At 34.1% G+C, this 22352-nt stretch overlaps 3 protein-coding genes across 3 annotated transcripts in view; 1 reads left to right on the plus strand and 2 right to left on the minus strand.

The window, feature by feature from the left end:
* LOC106105491 (glutaredoxin domain-containing cysteine-rich protein CG31559-like) overlaps positions 1–6705 on the minus strand; it is a 54229-nt gene extending 47524 nt beyond the window's left edge. The window contains exon 1 of the mRNA XM_013285837.1: positions 6422–6705. The gene's annotated coding sequence lies outside the window, so the exon portion shown is untranslated. The remainder of the gene's footprint in view (positions 1–6421) is intronic.
* Positions 6706–9142: 2437 nt separating this feature from the next.
* On the minus strand, positions 9143–21171 carry LOC106105621 (guanylate cyclase soluble subunit beta-1). Its single transcript, XM_013286043.1, has 15 exons — positions 21029–21171; positions 20139–20162; positions 19931–20004; positions 19438–19538; positions 19231–19349; positions 18689–18844; positions 18287–18440; positions 17629–17783; positions 16890–17021; positions 16236–16318; positions 15422–15592; positions 14755–14992; positions 14418–14555; positions 13798–13955; positions 9143–10039 (listed from the first exon to the last, which is right to left on the minus strand). The coding sequence occupies exons 2-15, from the start codon at positions 20139–20141 to the stop codon at positions 9922–9924; spliced, it is 1800 nt and encodes a 599-aa protein (XP_013141497.1). The 5' UTR covers positions 20142–20162; positions 21029–21171; the 3' UTR covers positions 9143–9921.
* On the plus strand, positions 10869–12944 carry LOC106105622. Its single transcript, XM_013286044.1, has 3 exons — positions 10869–11365; positions 11578–11811; positions 12149–12944. The coding sequence occupies exons 1-3, from the start codon at positions 11236–11238 to the stop codon at positions 12808–12810; spliced, it is 1026 nt and encodes a 341-aa protein (XP_013141498.1). The 5' UTR covers positions 10869–11235; the 3' UTR covers positions 12811–12944.
* Positions 21172–22352: the final 1181 nt, after the last annotated feature.

Consider the following 22352-nt stretch of genomic DNA (forward strand, 5'->3'; position numbering starts at 1 on the left):
GAAAGGATTATTCAAAAATATACTGCGATTTCTGACATCCAACGCCACAAAGTAGTGTGTGTTTACGCTTTATTATATTAGTGTAAATTGTTTTCAATATAATGAAAGCAGTCTGGTTTACGTTTTAATATTTTTTGTAGCATTAAAATGATGTAGCGAAACTATTGTTTCGTGATCTCTAATAGTACATTATCAATACTACAGTTTGTATTTAACTGTAAAATGACCCGGTCATCGACTTTGTATTGCGGTTTTTTATTAATATATGAATTGTAATTTATCCAACATCCATCAAATGTTTCCACTTGACTACTTTTCTATTATAGATTATAGAAGATTTTTTAAGGTTATTTTCATTATACTGGGAATTTTTATCCTGTCATGTTCATGTGTGTTCTTAATGATATGAGTAATCGTGACTCACAGCATCACAAAAACACATCCGGTACCTACGAAAAAATGACTTGTTAATTGTATAATGTCCAAAGTTTGCATATGTTCGACGAGATGGATTTCCAGGAAAAAAATTAACAAACGTCGGAGTTCTGAGCGAAATACTAATAATAATATGAACTAGCATTTGATATATTTACATTTTATAAGCAATCAATTTAATCTATTAAAATTAAAAACATTGTCATCTTATATTATATCCGAAAGCAGTAACCGTGTGTCAGGTCATTGACCCAAACCTGCAGGACATTCCTGTTCCACTCATAATTAAAGGTTCGGTCAACTGAAACTGGTTTGTATTCACCAAAATGCATTTCGCTTGTGGAGATTACATTAAAATATAACATCTCAAAATCTTTCTCTCAAGTTTCTTTAGCCAAACATAAAAGTTCGTTCCAAATATTAAGAAAACAAGGTCTTTATATAAGAATAAAAAAACAAAAGTGAGTAGCCTTTGTGTTCTATAAAACTTTCCTCTACATCTAGACCGAATTTCAACGAAATTCGTTCAGCCTTTTAGGCTACAAATTCTACCATCCATCCATATAAACTTTCTCATTTATAATATTAGTATGAAGTATGATTGATACTGTGTTGGTCAAGTAAACTTAAACAAACTACTTAATAGCATTAAGTTTTCTAACATCTTTAGTAGTTAGCTCTACTAACTTCGACTTTCTGGACACAATGTTATCAGTACAAATGGTAAGTCAACAGTTCTGTGTATCATATCAGTATGTTTAACAATTCAGAACATACGAGTAGATGCTACCAACTCTTTAACAATGGTGACGTCACTTCGTTGCGTACACGCAGTTTGGGAAACCGATGACAATAGCCACCTCAGGTGCGGTCTACACCGAGAGGAAAAATATAACAACAATCGCACGCTTAATCAGCCGAAACGAGTGAAATTGTGTTGGTTGAACTACTGCATTGTTAGACATTACACTGTGACATTTCATAATTATTGTTAAAGGTATGACGAATTTAAACGTCATGTATTGAACATTTTAGTGCCTGGAAATATTTGCTATTAAATATCAGTTGAAAAAGTAAAGTAAACTCCTTTGAAATATTAAGAAGCTTGAGGTTGTCATTTAACCGCACTCTAAGTATTTAATCGAGAAAACCTTTACGAATAAATCTATAGTAGATGAACGGACGTTTTTGTAAGCATGGTTTCGTTTAACAATAAGTATTTTTTAACAACGAAACCATATGTATATTCATGCACCAAATGACCAACTTTACAAAGTCTGCTATAATTCCTTACATGAGACCTGGCAAGTTATAAGTAATGCTGAAAAATAAATTGTCCTTGATATAGCTCGAGGCGCGAGGCGAGGCGAGGCGTCTGCGAACAGGTTTGAAAAGCCATAACTCCTGCGTCTGACGTCTTCGATGCATAAATAAATCCAAAGCTTTGTGGATGTGATAACATATTTTATTTTCACCCGACCGACTTAGGAGGGTAATTTTTTACACCTCATGTTTACCCGACTGAAGAAGGTAAATGTTTTCCTGCATACCTGTTTTAAAATTGCGTAATATTATATTAATGAATTGAGCAATTAGTATAGAAATTTTATCAAAACCAAGTTAGTAAAAATGTTTGCTAAATCAATAATGACTCATTTAGTTAATGGTAATTAATTTTATGTTAATAAGTGGGCATTATTTGATGATGCTTGCAGTTGTTACTTTTGAAATAAGGTCATCTTTATTGCTGACTATAGAAAATCATGTTATGGCGTTATTATTCAACTTATGCTAGTAATAATATTATAGTAAAACAGTACTATTAGTCCTGATACCAAAATAATAAGTTTACTATATGACTAAGAGCGTTCACACCTAAAACTAAACTATCGCACAACTGTTTAGTCCAGTTTTATTTCCTATAACCACATGGAGGTGCGCACACTTCAGTTCACAGTTGAATTGACAGCGAAACAATATTAACACAACGGTTGTTGGATAGTTTAGTCAAAGGTGTGCGTCCACTCTTAATACAATTTATAAGACAGTGGAAACCTACGGCTTAATTAGCCATTCATAATTGCGGAATGTTTGACCGCAAATTGATAATCGCTGGCTATAAGATAATCAGATTTCAAGGAAATTAAACAAATAATTATTAAAGTGGACAAGATATTATAACTGTATATGATGCTATTTTTGTCATTTCCTAAGATAAATAAGGAAGTAAAACTTAAAATGGAAAAATTGTGATTTATTAGATTCAACAAAGCGAGAGATATATCTTGTTTCTTTGCGATGATGTAAGCAATAATGGAAAATTCCGACAGTTTATTGACAATAAACGTTTTAAATGTGATGTTTGTTTGATTTAAAATTTATTTTCCAAAAAGATTTTAGCCATTATATAAGACAAGCTTTTGCTCGCGACTCCGTCTGCGTGAAATTAAAAAAGCGATTAGCCTATGGGTTCTTCCAGATTATCCTCTACATCTATACAAAATTTCATCGAAATCCGTTCATCCGTTTGGGCTACAAACTCTAACAAACATCCATCCATCCATCTAAACTTTCGCATTTATGATATTAGTAAAATTTTATTGATAAAATTGTCACATTTTTAACGAAATTAACAGAGTTAAAAAAATGTACAAATTCTTAATTGAACAATTGTGGGTTATGACTATTTACATTGAAGCCATCGAAATATGTAATAAGTCGGCAGTTAAATTGTAAACAATGCCACATCAATTTTTGCTTTCTCTTCGTACTTTCCTCATTTCGCTTGGGAACACTGGAGGGCGTTGTGTCGCGTTATTTTTTTCCAACTCTCAGATTACAAAGCTGAACTTACGTGGGGAGAAACAAAGCGGATCAGGTTTTACTGGTCGTTTCGACTGGCTTTTACGACGTTCCCATAGGACTTCATTAAAGTTTTAGTTGTTTTTTAAGAACTCTATAATTATTCAAGTATAAGAACATATTCTTTTTACAAGGTTAAATATATATTTGGTCATTGGTAAATAGTTATTAGATGAAGTAGCTAATTAGGATGTTATCAGGTTTGGTGACATTTTCAATCTCTAGGATAAAAACTTTTAACTAAATATGGTAATATGATTGGCGCTATTTTTAAAACAGAGTTCTTGTAGCATGACTAGCTGTTGCTTGCGAATTCGTCCGCGTAAAAAGTTAAAAAAAAACATAAAGTATGTAATAAATATAATATAATAAAACGTAGCTTCTTAATGGTGTAATAATTTTTGAAATTGGCCCAGTAGTTCTTGAGTTATTCCAACACATATGTACAGAAGTACCCAAATGCAAAAGTACAAACTTATCCTCTTTATAACATTAGTATAAAGTATAGATTATGAACGTCGTCAACATAAAAAACATGTTAAATAAGACAAAGTGAGAATAAAACTGTACAAAACGCTTGGACGCATTTTATAACTTACAAGTCATGTATCACCATGACAAATCTCCTACAAAGAAATAGACTGAATTTCTCTCGCATAAAACGCATATTAAATGCGAATTGCCTCACATTCGAGTGAAGAAAGTAAAAAAGCCGACAACCCACATTTAGTGGAACTACATTGATATTTTTATCCATATTATTTAAAATGTCACCGTTATACCACTTTCCAGAAGTTACACTTACTTAGAATTAATGTTAAACTTAACATACAAACTTAAACAAACTTAACATTAATTCTAAGTAATTAATTGAGAAGATTAATCTTTTGGTATTATAAACTTGTGCCTTTGATTGTACAAAAGGTAGTAATCTATACATATAATATAATTGGAGTGACTGTTTGTTATATCAAAAGAAATATTTCAGATTTCGGGAAGATGATGTTTGAAAATAGCATGTCTGTCTGTCTTTCATTGAAGGGTAGCTGACATTGACTGGCAAATTATAGGCTACTTTTTTATCTTAATATTGCGTGAAGAAAGTCGCGGGCAATAGCTAGTATAAAATAAAATAGACCAACGTGTACTTTTGTACTTTTCTCTTTAACACCATCGCTATAATCTCTCGTAGATTAATTAATTTTTAACAATTAATTAAATCACTATCTCGTAATTAATTAAGATAAATCTGTTTTTCAATAATAGTTTTCGTTTTAATTATTATTTTAATCAATCTAATGGACGAACGTTACGTATCTAAATTGTATCCATAAATGTCAAGACCTAATAATTGAACTTTTTATTATTAAATAGTAAATGTCACTATTACACTTATTTGTATTATGAAATGTATTTCATAATAGTACGAGAATCACATTCATTTTCGTAATCCCAGCATCTAGTTTAGAAATAATTTATTACTAACATATTTTATTTTTAATTTCCCTATATGTGCCATGTATAATGTGGCAATACAGAGAAGCGATATTTCTAATATTGCCATGAATAAAAATTGTGTAATTTATTAATATTACGAAGGAAATTCAAGTCGACTTAAATATTTTAAATTATCTGAAGTACATATACTATTCTTCGATTATTGTACAAACAGTGCAATATTTTATCTATTGCACTTAATATAACTAGATAAGATTATCCGTGGGAACGAAAAGATAACCTATAAAAAGGTAAATCAACTAAAACGCAATGTAACTCAAATAGGTAAGCAGAGACCTCAAACATCTATCATCCGCGATCCTGACACATGTTGCTTGGCTATTCATATTTATACATCTACGCATACAAGCACGCCTGCTCTAGTACCGCCTTTCTTAAGCATATTAGCAATCTGGATATAATCTCGTTTTTTATTAATAGTTTTACTCGATTATCAACTATTTTTATACTATATGACTTAATATATTCCCAGTATCTTATCTTACGAATATTACAAATGCCAAAGTATGGATGGATGGATGATTTTGGAAAATATTTCCACAATAGATGCTCAGAACTGGATATAACAGCTGTTGAACACTGTTTGAAAAAACGCATAGGTTCTTACGTTTTTTATCTCATATGGAAGGAGCAGTGGTTAAAAGTTAAATTAAGAACGTCTTTTTTTGTGTACTGAATTGCCACTATTTGTCTTAAAGAGGTATTTACACAGCTACCTTTAAAACTTCTTGGTAATACAAAAACATTAGACTAACCACATCATATGTACGGATCAACAATTTTATAATTACTTGATAATTGCGTTAGCCACAATGCGATGCGTCAACTGATTGTTTACAACTAGTTCGTGGGATTTTCATACAAGTTACTAAAGTGCATTTTTTTATTATAAAAAAATTAAAACAATATCAAGAAATGCAGAATTCACGATGTTTTGCAAGTTCACGTCGTAAATATGTCATTATTGTAGCAATAATTTGAAAGTATACTCGTATGTTGCAATGCGAATTAATATGTTCGCGGATGACATATAACCTATATAACCTCATTTATATACATCATTCTAATATTATAAATGCGAAGTTTAGATGTATGGATGTTTGTTAGAGTTTGTAGCCTAAACGGCTGAACAGATCTGGGTAAAATTCGGGAATAGATGTAGAGGATAGTGTGGAAGAACACATAGGCTACTTGCTTTTGTTTTATTAATTCCATGCGGGCGAAGTTGCGGGCGAAAGCTAGTACTATATAATTTTTATGTCTTACTTAACTGAGGAAATACATATTAGCAAACAAAACTTACCTATGAATGACTAAATGAAACTGAAAAAGAATTAATTACAACTACCGTCAGATTTGAAAAATATTAAATTAAAACCTTTTGTAATTATTTTAGTACCCTTTTGACGGAAAATAATTTTATAAATGCCTTCAGAGAAATATATTACAGCGCATATAATAGATTCCTAGAATTTAATAACATAATCAAAACCTTGCTCATTAACTAACAAGTTAGGCGTAGTATTTCATAGAATTATGCTCAAGCAATAAATTAACTTAACGATTAAAGTTATCTTACAATAAAATATTAAGATAGAAATCTTACCAGAACACGTGAGAAAACATCCAATCTTGTGAGCATAAAATTTTAAACACTTCAGCTTGCCATTAAAAAGTAAAAAAAACCAGTCAGTTTTCAATGTCACAAAACACAGCACATATAACGGGACATAGGTTGACGTTTTAAAGTGGTCGCGAAAAAGAAATCAAACCATCGATCGTACGCGATTGGCCGGTCGCAAAACGTTCGAAATTCAAATCAGCCAATAGCACCGCGTTACGCATGCGCCCACTCTCGACCAATGCTTGACGCAGACTGACTGAAAACGGTTGCTTGACTGGTTGGAATGAAGAGCCTTCTCCATTCACGCTGGCAGGTAGATTACTCATGCATTAAGGAATTATGTACTTTATTTCCCAGACCTTAGAATTCAAATATTGAAAGAGCTAAAAGGTTATTATGATGTTTTGAGATAGAATATTGCATTGCCACCTCGGTTGCCTTCATATGCGCACGAGTTGAGTTTTTGCCGTAACATGTTCTATTTTATTTATTTATTTCTGTACAAGTCGAAGAAAATCTCTTATTTCGATTATTATGGATAAGATACATTTAAATAAAACATTTATCTAGAAATCGTTTAAGGCTAGAAAAATAAATGTGAATAACAAATGGAAATTAATTTGGAAAGCGTTTGTTTAAATTATGAAAAATCTAGAAAAAGATATTTAAACACATAAGTTAAATGCATTTGTCTCTTAGCTTGTGATATACTATAAAATAAAAGCGATTAAAGGCGTTGTAAAAAATACAAGCAAAACTCAAGTTCAACTTAACAAAGTTTTTATAAAGGTTGGTTCAGACTAAAGTTTGCGACGCCTGGTCAAACATGTTTTGCAATATTTTTTTACATTAAGAAATACAGTCAGCATATAAGAAATATATAGACTAGGCATAGTAACCTAATTTTTTTCACCGGTAATTTCTCTGCCAGGTAATATCATTTGCCAAGTTTAGTACGCCACCTGGTGGCCTTGTATTGACATTTTACAAAATTATTACAAGCTCCATCTTTTGTTTTAAAATAAACTAAACAGTGTCACAAATGAAATGTAATAATTATGTGAAAAATATTTCAAAACAAGAGTGTCAACTCTATGTATTTTTTTAAGCTCTTTGTTCAGTGCTTACAATTCTTATAAATTCGTGATCATGTACCGTAGGCAATTACATATATTACAGGTAAAATGTGCATATAGGCGATTTAAAAGACAAAAAAAAACTCGTTTTTATACGAAAGGCTGTAGAGGTTTGCCTTCAGAGACCAATGACTCGACGGTCAAGACAGAGAAAAGATTATTTGCAAATTTATTTCATACATTTATACAAAACGAATACACAAACAAAACAAGTCTGTAGTAATATTTATGACTCCGTATGGTTTTCCTCTCGAAATCTAAGTACTCGTATATCTTTTTTTGTTGACTTGTACTAGTACAGATATGTTGGTATTAAAAAATCACGGTAAGACACTGCCAAAATATCGCATTCTCAATATATTCGCAAAGTAACGCTATTAGCTAACATAATGTCCTTTAAACCGGTTATTCCGTTTCATTTCGGCATCACATCAACGAAGATTCATGTTACCCACAAATTGTAAATTAAGTTATTTTACAATCCGAATAAGCATAGTAGAAAATGAAGCATATCTTGGAATAAACAAAATGTAGAATTTAATGTGGCATTTTTTAAATTTACAATTGCCGAAATAGTCATACTGGAATCTATTTACTTATTTTTCTGGCCTTAAATCATGTTTACAATTCGTCCTTAGTTTAAATAAGTCTAGTCAGATTACAAATTGACGATATTTCCAATCTACTCGTAACACGTAATCAAGTGACCGGATGACTGAGGTTGTCGGTCGACATTCCTTTCGAATTATTTTTACCATTCGACAATCTTTACAAAGAAACCTAACCTTTATATATGTTGAAATATACAATTGAATTACTAATGTTTTTTCTATGCGACTGTAAACGTATTTTAAATAGTAAAATTAAAGGATTTAATTGTACGACCGTCACCTTTAAGTAATCTCAAACCTTTACGGTTTTAAGCTTTAAGTTATGTTAAAATAATAAACTTTTGCTTAGGCAATTTGACAATACATAAGTATAGCCATGGATATCAAGGCTAGACGGTAAGAAAATTTAACACACTCTGGAAAGTATATGATTTTCAGACAGTTAACATTTTATCAGTTGTTATAAGTAGATACATATCGACGGACTTGATGTCGCTAAAATATATAAAAAATATAATCATAATTGTTATAAGGGGAACTGCAATTAACTTATTTGATAAATAATTAAAACCAGCCTTTTTTACACGTATATTTCACGACATAAAGATTTAAACATCTAGAGAATATTTCTAACAATTAGATTTTGAATATCTCCGATTAATAAATGCGAGTGAATTAGAAAACTGTTACACGTAATAAATGATTTTAAAGCTAAATAATACTGAACAAAATGTATTTATGACTAGAATATTCTTTGAAATAAAATAATCTCTGCATTTATTTTACTTTGAGATTCTCCAAAACAAATATCTATTTAACCTTAAATAAAATAAATAATAAACTCTAATAAAAAACAATTGAACATCATCTAATGATGTATTATATTAAAATTCACATAAATGAATAATAAAATTTATGATTTTATAACAATAATGGTAAAAGGAGTCTCTCCCTTTTCAACAAAGTTAGAAGTAATTTATACCAAGCACAGATATTTGTCTACCTTTCTATATATTTAGTTAATGCTATTCCAAACAAGTTATAGTAAAATAGTATACTTATTTAAAAGGCTTAATAGGAAACTACATTTTTGGTTACAATCACATTGAAATAGTGATCTATATGAGGGAACAAAAGACTGAAATCTTTGCCTTATTATTACTACACCTACAAGGACATGATGCCATTTTTTTACTTTAACAGGGGGCGTCTGCTAGGTTATAAAGTTACCAGTAAGCAAAACATTCCCAACTTCATTCGAAATTTTGGAAATAATACATGTCACTTTCTTTAAAATTGGAGTTTGGAATTAAAGAAATGGCGACGGTTAACGCTTCCTCTTTGGTCAAAATATGCCGCTTTCAAAATGATATTTGTGTTTTGTTTTTATATTTGCATTGTTAGTTCATAAAATTGCCGACTGCCATATGCTCCTTGTAAGTCTATATATTCATATTTGATACTGTATTTTATACATCAGTGAAATTGAACATCAAGGGAAAGCTAAATGTATAGTGGGACAAATTTATCTGGCCCGGTGAGGCGGTGTTGTAATGATTAGTTTTGTTTCTGTCAGAAAACATTTATGACACACAAGACAAAATAAAATAAGACAGTTTTATTTCGACTTGGTTAATAGCATAATAACATTGTCAAAGGTGCTTATGAGCTATTGTAACTTAGTTTCATATATGCCTACCGGGTCAAATAGGTTTGTCGGTCTATAGATGAATATTTAATTCTTCCTCGTCAGGAACCAGGTCTGCATCGGCTCGGCTTTGCCCTTCATGGAGACATGGCCGCGATAAGTCAGCTCGAATTGATCGTCGTAATTATCCTCTCCCATCAGGCAACTGAAAAATAACATGTACAATTTTAAATACATAATATACAACTTATTTGTATACAAATACAACTCAAATTATTTAAATTTTTGTGAAGCGTTATTATAGCTAATTATTTTACAGCTTAATATTATTCTCGACTCTATTTTTCCTGTGGCTTCACCGACTAGTTTCGGACCCATCGGCGGTCCATCTTCAGGGAAGTGTTAGCCGTAAAATGATTAGTTACAAATACAACTTACTTGTATGCAAATAACTGACTTTATTACAAATAAGTTGTATCCAAATAAGTTATTTATCTTACTAATCTTTCTTACTAATATTATAAATGCGAAAGTTTAGATGGATGGATGGATGGATGTTTGTTAGCGTTTAGCCTAAACGGCTGAACGGATCTCCATGGAATTTGGCACAGGTTTAGAGCATAGTCTGGAAGAACACATAGGCTACTTTTTATCCCGGAATAAGTTACGGTTCCCGTGGGATGCATTAATTTAGTTTTTTAATGTTTACTCGATCATTCTGCAACGGTTCAACATATCTTATTGAAATTTGGCACAGATGTAAAACAAAGTCTGGAGTATACGTGGCATAAGCTTCATCCCCGAGGAGTTCGGTTCCCGAGGGATACGTAGCTTTTTGTTATTTATATAGTTCGTATGTTTTTAAATACCACGCGGACGAAGTTGCGGACAACAGCTCGTATACAAATAAGTTGTATACAACTGTTGTAACAGTGTTTTTTTTGTATAGTTATTACTCATATTTTAACAAAAAAGGATCGTTTTGCTAAGTCCAAGCTATCAAAATACCTCATAAAATAATGTAAACCCGAAAATCCTCAAACCACATTCTCAGGCCAATACATTGTTGAAAACGAAAAGTCTGTTAGAACTACGTGTATTATTGACCATGGATAGATCAATTTCAAAGGCTTCCCATCACCTTAACCGTAGGTAAGTGGATTTAACTGCACTTACAAGTTTTCGGAATAAAAACGAGGGTAAAATTTACTGATTTCCTTTACTACTATCTCAACCATGGGACGCGTAATGTCTATTATTTTGTGCTCAGTTTTAGTGTTTCAGTTTTAATTTAAATAATCTGTGTTAAAATTTATGTCAATTGTCAAAATCGAGAGAGTGTTTACTTATTTTTGTAAATATATGTGGTTTTAGAATAAAAGGAAATAAATTTTCATAAATATGGATGCGTTCATGGACTACTATTTCGAGGAAGTCTTCTGTAATTTCGATCGCGACAGTTTGAATGAACGGTACAAAAGGCGGGAACTTGTCGAATATTTTAATTCAGTTATATCTGGATGTGCAAAAGGTTGATATTTATGCATACATTTTACTCATACAATCAGTGTTTTTCAGAGAACAGTGTAACAGTTTAATGGCGTTCTTTCTTTCATTGCAGAGATAAAGGCAAAGGCCATTCATCCATTCAGCCAATCTTAAAAATTTAACTAAACTAAATTAAAACATTTAAATTCCTGTACAAATTACTTTTTTTTTGTACAAATTATTATGTTTTTCCAGGACAAAATGAGTCGGACAACGTGACATGCAAGCACTTCGTGACGTCCGCCTTGAGATACCATAACAATTGCAAATCTAAAAATGGAGATGTGTGTTTGATGGGGAAGTATCACAACTTACTGTACATTGCAATGAAACTCTCATTTGACTGGAGTCTCCAGGACAACGGTGTGGTCGCAGCTTTATTAGATGAACTGTACGCTTGCGAAGGAACTTTCGAAAGGATATTTTTAGGTAAGCCAACAAGTATATTAAATATATAACAGTTACCAGCTGTCGCCCGTGACTCTGTCCGTGTGAAATTAAAAAAAATAGAAGTAGCCTATATGTTTGTCCAGATTATGTTCTACATCTATGCCAAATTTCATCGAGATCCGTTCAGCAGTTTCGGCTACAAACTCCAACAAACATCCATCTATCCATCCATCCATCCGTCCATTCGTCTATCCAAACTTACGCATTTACAAGTGAAATTTACACATATTTTAATACCCTTTAATTGTATAAAACCTTATGAAGAATTATTATTGTTTAGTAACTGGTTAAAAATAATTATTTACATTAATTCCAGGAGCAATATTCGGTACATCAGCACCTTATTTCTTGGCCGGTTGGAAATCAGACTTTATGGACAGAGAGGAAAATGTATCGGCTTTAGTATTCTTCCTAGATCACGCGACTAATGCTAATTTAGAGTTTAAAGAAGGGAATAAATCATATCGTTTTATAGACGTCCCTTTAGAAAGCTGTGGAAAAGCCTCACCCGTTAGAGTGGTCATACAAATGGGCGCTGCTGAAATATTGATGATTTTACTACGTTTCGGTGCAAGAATTACTTCCGATCATGTTTCAACTAACCCTATAGAATCAATCTTAGATAGATTGAAGGAATATAATAGAAAATATCCATACGAATTAGTGACTTGTTTGAAATTAGCATTGAGAGCTGTACCTAGGTTGCATTTAACAGTCGATAAAGGAGTTTTTAAACATTTAGAATTACCTGATGATTATAATTATGATCGTAAAATCGCATTGGAAAAATATAATGAAATTTTAGAGGACCATTTGTTACCTAGCTCTAGATGTGGGTTAAGACCTGTCGAGTTAAAACATTTATGCAGATGTTTAATACGACAGATGCTGTGGACGAATTTCGAACTACCCTTTGGTATACACAAGTTGCCTATACCGATGGCTTTGAAGAAGTATTTGGATTTACTAGACGATTAATTTGGTAAAATGTTTACTACAAGAATAAAATTGAATTAAATATAAAAACCTTTTGCTGCAGGTATAATATTATTGCAATAATACGTTTATGGTATTAAGGATACTAACAATATATTTTGATATTAAATAATTGTTTTACGCGACTTGATAATTTTAGTTTTGGAAAAATAAAAATGTTTCAAACATCTATCAAAGCTTTTGAATCCCTAATTTATCTATACATATAATAAAACAGGAGTGTATGTTTACAATATCGAAAGAAAAATTGCAGATTTCGGCAAGATGATGTATTTGCGTTGCTGATATCGAAAATCGCATTAAAAAATATCTTTCTGACTGTCCGCAAGCCGCGTTTGTTTCGGGTAATCGATTCACGTAAAAACTACAGGGCCGATTTTAAAACTTCAATAGCATAGGCTACATTTTTTAATTTGACGAGGACGAAGTCGCGAGCAACAGCTAGTAGTATATATGGATACTAGCTTTAGCCCACGACTCTGACCGCGCGGAATTAAAAAAAACAAATGCAAGTAGCTTATTTGTTTTTCCAGACTATTCTCTCCATCTATGGCAAATTTCATCGAAGTCCGTTCAGCCGTTTAGGCTACAACCTCTTACAAACATCCATCCATCTAAACTTTTGCATTTATAATATTAGTATGATGATAAATAACGTGAGCTCGCAAAGCTTTGACTAAACTATCGCACATCTTATTAAAACTTTCGTGAGACATTATACTATATAAATTATAACACGGCTAAACTCACGTTGTAACAAACAAACTGTCGGTGCCTACACCGAATGTTACAACGTGAGTTTAGCCGTGTTATAATTTATATAGCACATCTGTTTAGTTATGTTTCGATTACTATGAGGTTATGGAGGTGCGCACACTACTGGTTAGTTGTGCAACTAAATAGTCGCACGCAGTACAGCAGTACAGCAGTGCAGTAGTGCTGGGCAGGCGCGCTCTGGCGGTAAGCGACCTGTGCGTGTCCTCGCTGACGTTGATGGTGCCGGGCACGCCGGTGGTCTCGCAGCGGCTGGTGAGGTTGACGGTGTTGCCGAAGAGGCAGTAGCGCGGCATGCGGTGCCCGATCACGCCCGTCACCACCTCCCCCGAGTGGATGCCGATTGTTATACCCTGAATCAATGTTTATTTATTACTACTTTTGCTTATAAATGCATAATGGGTTTTTAAATTTTATCTTTTACTAGACAATTAACACAAATGGTCGGTAGAGCCCGCTTTAACATCTCAGCACTGTAGGACCGGATTGCTCAGTGCAATACCAGACCACACAGAAGACAGGCGTGAAGTGGGAGCAATTCCGCGTTTTTACTGACCAGTGTGGTGCCTGAGGCCTAATTTTAGTCCTTTTTCTTTCCCATCATTTTCTCATACTAAGAGTATAGGAAGAGAAAGTGGATTTAACGGTGGTGGAGACGCATAGAAATGGGAAACACCCACCTTATGTGCATTTCCTTTTTCGGTTAGGTAACACATTTGCAATTTCGGATATATATGGGCAGCGATTACTTCGCTTTCTCGGCGAATTCAGGTGGCCGCTCGGTCGTTTACCACTATATAACATAAAAGACTCACGACGGGCTCGTTGTCGACGGTGACGGTCTTAGAGAAGTCCATCATCTCCAGCGCCAGCAGGCAAATGTGCTTGGCGTGCGCCACCTGGTACTCCGGCAGACCCGACACCGCCATGTACTTGTCGCCCACCGTCTCCACCTGGATATAATGAGATTTGTATTTTTGCATGTATTGAAATAAATCAAAAACTACTGGGCCGATTTTAAAAATTCTTTCACCGTTAGAAAGGTCATTTATCTGTGAGTAACATAAGCTATATTATTTTTAACAGCTAGTAATTAATATAGTATAAAGTCTCACAAAAGAGTTAATATGTAATATAAGCTATATTTGAAACCTTATAAACGTTGGGATTCTTCTTGGGGTCTGTGAGCACGTCGAAGGCGGTGTAGAGGTCGTTGAGCATGCGCACGATCTTCATGGCGCCCTTGTGGTCGGTGTTGGAGGCGCAGTAGTTGGCGAAGCCCACGATGCCGCTGAACAGCAGCGTGACGGGGTCGTAGCGCCGCGCCGGCACCGGCCGCCGGTGGCGCAGCTCCGTCGCCACGCTGATCGGCAGCACCGAGTATAGCAGCCTGCCACGACATACATACATACATCAACACATTTGTGCGCGTTTATTTCAGGAGTTAGTTCTAAGTTTACAATAATTCTTAGGTTATAGAGGTTACTAGGTACTTTACAAAATAACCTTTTTAAAAACGAATTTGTAAAATTTATGTAAAAAGTGAACCATCTGCTGTCTTGCAGATATAAGAACCTTCACATGTGCGGACGATTTTATAAATATCTTTTTATATCGGACCTCGTCTTACTAGTATTAATGGCGCAGCTTAGAGAATGAAAAATACATTGAATCGACGGGAAACTTTTGCACCAATTAACTTAAATAAATGCTGCTTAAAAATAAATTTAAACATTTCCAAATTTACGGTCAAATTCAGGTACGTGGGAGGAGCTCAAACTGGCCACGCCCCGTTAATTTTTTAATAAACTGCGTGCACCTGTCGGTCTTCTGCTTCTCGGAGTCGAGTTCGCGGAAGGTCTGCTGCAGCTTGTCGGTGAGCACCTCCAGGCTCTGCGTCAGTTTGTAGTCGGCCTCGAACTGCTCCGACATCAGCACCAGGTCGCGCGTCGCGTCGTGCAGCGGGATATCAGAGATGCACAGCCCGCGCCTGACAACACCACATTCACACTCCTTTAATGCTCATTAAATAATAAGATAGTGTCCCGTGTGTACAACCCATAATTCAAAATCTATACATCCCTATTGAAAGCCTCGGAGCCTAACCTACGTTAGGGTGAATAGGACTTAGTAAAAAATAAACTATTTCATCCAAATTATCGCAAAAATATGACTACTAAAAATCAGTTTTATTTGCTACAAACAAGAAATTCAAATGCTATAAATACAAAAATCGACACTCTTATTGAACAAATAACGTAGAATCTATGTTTAGTAAGAGTAAGTCAATTAAGAACAGAGTCTACATACTCATGATGTCGAAGCTAAGCATGAGTTATCACTCCTCCATTTAACTAAAATAATCCAAACAAACGCATTCAAACGACATTGTTGTGAATTTATAAAGAGGTTTGATTTACAAAAAATTAGATACTGGTTATAATAGATTATAAGTGTATAAAATGTAGAAAGTAACTGACAGTTCAGAACAGTTCAGAATAAAATGTGTGTTTAAAAGAACCTAGAAAATTTTAAAGACAATGAAAACAATAGTCTTTTAATTTTTACAACATACATATTTTTAAACAGACGTAAATTGGGATTTTCTATTCGTGACTAAAAAAAGTTCTTACCGAGTCAAATCATCGAGGTTGGTGACGCTGGGATAACACTGGAATACTATTACATCGGTCTCTGGAATGTACAGCATTTGGCCCTGGAATAAGACAACAGACAAACATAGTTACAAAGACAGAGAACGATCTTTGCCTTATAATAAATAAATAAAATAAAATAGCCTTTATTGCTTTTCAGATAACAGTTAATTATAAGTGGCTAGTTGTTAAAAATAGATTTTCTAATGAATTAAAATTTTCACATGAATTATCGGCAACTGGTTGTGTGTGCGGAAAAGCTTGTTTACCGCCAAAGGCCTCCTCTACAGATTTGCACTCCTTCTTGTCTTTAGCCAAACGGATCCATATTAGACCAGCTTTTTTGTTGAGGTCATCATTCCATCTTCTGTTTTGTCTGCCTCTTTTTCTTTAGCTATCTCTTGGATACCACTCTGTTATTAACTTTGCCTTATATGCCTATACAAATTTTCAGCTAATCCAGCTCTGGGCGTAGAATTAAAAAGCAACAAAAGTAAGCAGTCTGTGTCTTCTTCCAGACTATCCTCTACATTTATGACAAATTTCATGGAGATCCGTTCAGCAGCTTAGGCTACAAATTCTAACAAACATCCATATAAATGTTCGTATAATATTAGTAAGAGTAAAATTTACCTTGAGACGAAGGGATGCGATCTCTTCGTGAGGGTCAGTTGCGTTCATTTCCTCCGGCTTAGTCTTCAAGACGTACACGGTGTTAATGTGGGCGAGAACATTCTGGAACGTCATCTCCAAATGCGGTCGAACCTTTAAAAATACAAATTCATCATCATCACCAGCTCACTATACATCCCCACTGAGGGACTCGGAACCCACCCTAAGTTAGAGTGACTAAGACATAGTCAACCTTCCAACAACCAACCGGTGTTTTCCTTCACCATAAGAACGTCGGGTAAATTATGTACCTATGAAATTAAAAAAAAAATATATTGGACATGGCGCAATTCGAACCCAGGACCTGTAGATTTCAAATCAAGGGCTCAAACCCCCGAGCCATCGACGCTTACAATAAAACTACTTAAATTACAAATTCATACATAACAAGAATGAACAAGATACAGTGGTAGAGTCCGCTTTAACATCTTTGCACGAATGAGTCGCCCGGTGCTATACCAAGACCATACAGAAGGCATGCGGGAAGTAGAAGCAATTCCGCGTACAGTCTGATGAGTGGGCCGGAGGCCCAATTTTAGTCCCTTTCCCGTTTCCCACCCTTTTCTTATAAAGAATAGATTGGATGAGAAAGTGGATTTGACGTTGATTTAGGTGGCTGCTCGTTCGTTTGCCACTTTATTGTATAAAAAAAGACATGGAACAACGATATTGTTTGCATGCGGCAATAACAGGTACATACCGTGTCCAGGACGTCGGTGATCTTGCAGGCGGGCGCGGCGAGGCGCGGCAGCAGCCGCGACACGGTGCGGCCTGCCTGCACGATGCTCAGCGAGCGGTCGAACATCAGGTGGAATGGGAACACGCGGCAGAACGTCGCCGGACTCACTTTAGGCTCTGCGAAGTTCACAATCATCTTATTAATATTACTAGTAATATAAATAAGACAGTTTAGATGGACGTTTGTTTGTAGCCTAAACGGCTGAACGGATCTCGATGAAATTTGGCATAGACGTAAATATAGTCTGAAAAAACAAATAGACCCCTCTCTTTTGTTTTTTTTTTTAATTCCACGCGGACGGAGTCACGAGCGAAAGCCAGTATTAATATAGTAATTTGAAAGTTAACAAACACAAATAGATGATAGTGTTTTGTTTTCGTCGACAAGTTTTAACAAACACGAACGTGTTTTTTGTTGACGAAATAAGAGCGCGCACCTTTGACTAAACTATCGCACAACTGTTTAGTCATGCTTTAATTTTGCTCTATTTGAGCAAATACACAGTTGAATTGGCTGCGAAACAATCGACAATCAACAATTGCACAACAGTTGTGCGATAGTTTAGTTAAAGGTGTGGGCCCGCTCTAATAATTTAAATTAATATTTTCATTTATCGTACCCAGCGACAATGTTTCTATCTCGGCAATCTCGGGCACGGCCACTCGCCCCGGCGTGGAGGTCTCCGTGATGAGGAACTGCACGTGGTCGCACTCCTCCTTAGTCTTCAATATCTCGACTTTCACTTCCGTATTGTGCAGCTTGCTGGCTACCGTCTGCAGAAAAAAAAACATATAGCTAATATTATTAACTGACAACAAAGCTTTTTAAAATTGGTCCAGTAATTTTTGAGTTATTTTAACACATACAAAAATAAAAATAATTCCTCTTTATATTAGTATAGATTATTGAATTTACCAAACACATTGATCTATTGAGTTAAAAGCACATAGAATTACATAATTTTTATGGGCAGAATTCTTTGCTCTTTTTGTAAATATCTGTGACTGATGAATTATCTTACTTTAACGATTCCGATAACGATATGCTCCAGTCCAGGTCTGTCGGAGTAGTAGTGCAGCACGAGGGCGCCGTCCTCCGGGCGCTCGGTGCAGCGGAACGACGGCGAGCGCATGCCCGGGTACAGCGTGCCCAAGTGGTCGTGGAGACCATCCAAGTTCTAACGATAAAACAATCGCTAGTATAATTTGTATAGTGGTAGAAGCTTTAACATCTTCGCACGAATGGGCTGGTTCGTTTGGTGCAATACCATACAAAAGACGCGTAAAGCGAAAACAATTCCGCGTAGTCCGATAAGTGTGGTGTTGGAGGCCTGATTTTAGTCATTTTCAACCCATTTCTTAAGAGGAAAGGACGGGACAAGTGGATCTAACGGCGGAGGAGACGCATAAGAAGGAATATATCCTGTTCCCTTCCGTCAATTAAGGGTAGGCAACGAATCTGCAATCGCGGATGTCTATGGGCAGCGATCGCTTTGGAGGATTTCGGACCGTTTGATATAAAAAAAATCGTTGATTTATCCTAATTGGAAAAAAGTATACTAACTTGTAAGAAGTCACGCGGATTAGCTCCTAGGACTTGTAAAATTTTATCATAGCCGGAGTCCTGACAGAACTCGAAGAAAGTCCTACCGAACGATTCCAAGATTGCATCAGCGGGAGTCTCTATAATTATATAACCGTATTAATTATTTTAAAGAAAATAAACATTGATTGAAGCGAATAAAATCAGTATACATCTTTCATAACTTACGTAGAATTTCAACAGCAGCAGTAATCAGATTGTAAGTTATTTCATCCTCGTAAATCTGACGAACGAGGAAGCTGCCCTCCATTGATACGGCAGCTTTCTTCCTGTAAAAAAAGTATTGTTACAAATACATATGCTAGCAGCTAACTACAAGCTAAATATGGAATTTTATATCAAAAAGGCGGTATCAGGGCAGCAAAAACTTGATCGATTACTCGTCTCGCGACTCTGATCGCTTCTTAAGTATGATAAACAAAAAAGCTTTAAAAATACATTTACATACTAATATTATAAGTGTGAATGTTGAGTTGGATGGATGTTTGTTAGATTGTAGCCTAAACTGCTGAAAAGATCTCCATGAAATTTGGCACAGATGTAGAGCATAGTCTGGAAGAAAACATAGGCTACTTGGTTTTGTTTTTTTAACACCACGCCGACAAAGTCGCGGGCGAAAGCTAGTATAAAAACTTTTGGTTATGTTTAACAAAAGACTTACTTAATTTTTTCCCATGTTTCTTCGCCAAATGACTTCAGAACGAGAAGTTCCAAAGCGTAATTAACGAAACCGTACTGAAAGTGTAAATATAGAAGGTTCAATTAAAAATATCACAAAATTGTAGAGAAGCTAACAATTACATTGAATCAGTAGACGACAAATATAAGACAATTTACTGAAGTATAACAAATACACTTCCATAACTCACCATTTTAAAGATTTCTTTCTCCCTCTGAAAAAGAAAAAAAAGAAACATACAAAGTAGTTCTTGTTATGTCAAACATTTACAAAGAATAAAATATTGTGTGTCTCTGAGACTAAAATTAATATTCTTGTGCAATATAATCTCGCAATCAGTTGGAACAAAGGCAAAAGGGGAAATTTACACAACTCTTATTAATTTTCTCCGCCTCGACGGACCAAGTGTTCCGATTGCCAGAACAAATAAAGTAAAGGGGTATTCCCTTTGTTGTTATCAAGACACAAATGCTTTTTTAATTGCATTCAAAACCATATTTTCTAAACTTATTTAATCTAACAAAGAATAGTAGTAATAAAGATACGTTTACATCTTTTTTTCGCGCCAAAAATACATTGATATTTCTTTTTCGGCAGTATTTTATATATTAAAAAATGGTATATAACAGACCATATAAAAATATATTAAATTTTCAGTTTAAAATTCTTTTTAACAGAGACATCTGTGTGAAACGTTACCGACTATTTGGAAAACAGATTATTACTCGCGTACTAGATGGCGCTGGGAACCTTGTTTTAGTTTCATGTATATTAAAATTGTTGCTAAAACAAAATTTAAATTGTATGAACATTATCAATTGTAAAATGTAAGAAATAAAATTTTATTTTACAATTCTGTTGCTAAAATTTCTAGTGGTCAAATTATTATTGTTAAATATCTATTTAATAAATTAAAGGTGAGCAGTTTTTACAAGTGTTGAAAATAACTTTTCCAATATCATTTTGTACGGTAGAATGTGAATTAACGTTTTTCTTAGAGTAATTTTCTCATTATGAACTCCTTTTTAGGACATAAAGATGTTTAGTTACAGTGATTGGATTAAAAATAATGTTTCTCACCTGATTTAACCTCAATTCCCGTGTTTTTTTTAACTTTAACACTCAAAGTTACACTGTATTTAAGCCCTATATTAATTTGAATATGGAACACACGTATATTTACCTTTTTTCTTTAACTCGTTAAACTAACCTTTCACACAACCATTTACGCCAATGCCTTGGCGAAAACTGACATTTACGTTTACGTTATTGGTCGAACAGATGAATTTTAGCATTTTTCCACTTTCTTTCTTTAAAAATATTTTATATTAGGTTTAAATTAAAGACGTACTAAGATTTGATGTTTGATTTCATGTTAATCCCTAAAAAATTCTTAAAAATAATGCAATTTAGTTTTAATTTTAGAATACTGCCATCTCGTACATGTACTGTGACGTTTAATAAATTCACCAATAGATGTCAGTGGCAGTTATACAGACTGGGAGTACTACAGTAACTGGAAGAGGTATAATTTTGAGTTATAAAATCAGAGATTCAAACTGGCTATTAATTGGGTTTAGAAATATCTTTGTTCTAGGACGCGCCGCCTCGGCGATAAATTAGAAGGAAAAGCAGTTTTTAATTAAAGGGAAACTTTCAATTAATGTTCCAGAAGCAAGCAAGGTTTTTATTTGAAACGATTTAAATTCTTTTTCTTATGAAAGAAGGTAAACGAGCATGACATAAAAGACATCGTCTTTCACACCAAAGTAAACTATGTTTTGTGTTTAATAAAACGGATACATTTGGGACAGAATAAGTGAAAAGTCGTCAATTTGTTACCTTGACAGGGTCCATTAGGTTCCAACATAATTGCAATTGTGTAAAGTGCTTTTGGGAATAGACAAGTTAAACAGTATTATGAACAACACAAGTAGACATCAACCAAAAACATTGAAGGTTAAAAGTAACTAATACCTAACTATTGTGTTAGTTTTCGGATCTTTTAAATCATGAAAATCAATAAGTTAATTTTTTTACAATGTGTGTTTAAGACATATGATCTAACCTTTTATTTACTAAAATACTATCGGATGTATTAACATAGATAATTAAATAATATATTATATGATAATAATTATATAATATAACGAAGTTATTTCTGAACAAAGCGAAGTACAAGTCGAAAATGTCAAAGAATTTAATAAATCTGTCGTCAAATGGCGAACTCGGCGGCCATAATTTAGGAAAAGTGTGACCATTATATCCGCACGAATAACTCCAAAGGATCGTTCATTTGAATAACGTTTCCATCAATGGATACAGTTTGTATAAAGTATAGACTTTTGGTTTGCAAGCATTTTTTTAGGCTTTTTTTTATAGAATAAGCTTTCGCCCGCGACTC

Source organism: Papilio polytes, unplaced genomic scaffold (assembly GCF_000836215.1).
Source record: "Papilio polytes unplaced genomic scaffold, Ppol_1.0 DF822845.1, whole genome shotgun sequence".
Classification (NCBI taxonomy): domain Eukaryota; kingdom Metazoa; phylum Arthropoda; class Insecta; order Lepidoptera; family Papilionidae; genus Papilio; species Papilio polytes.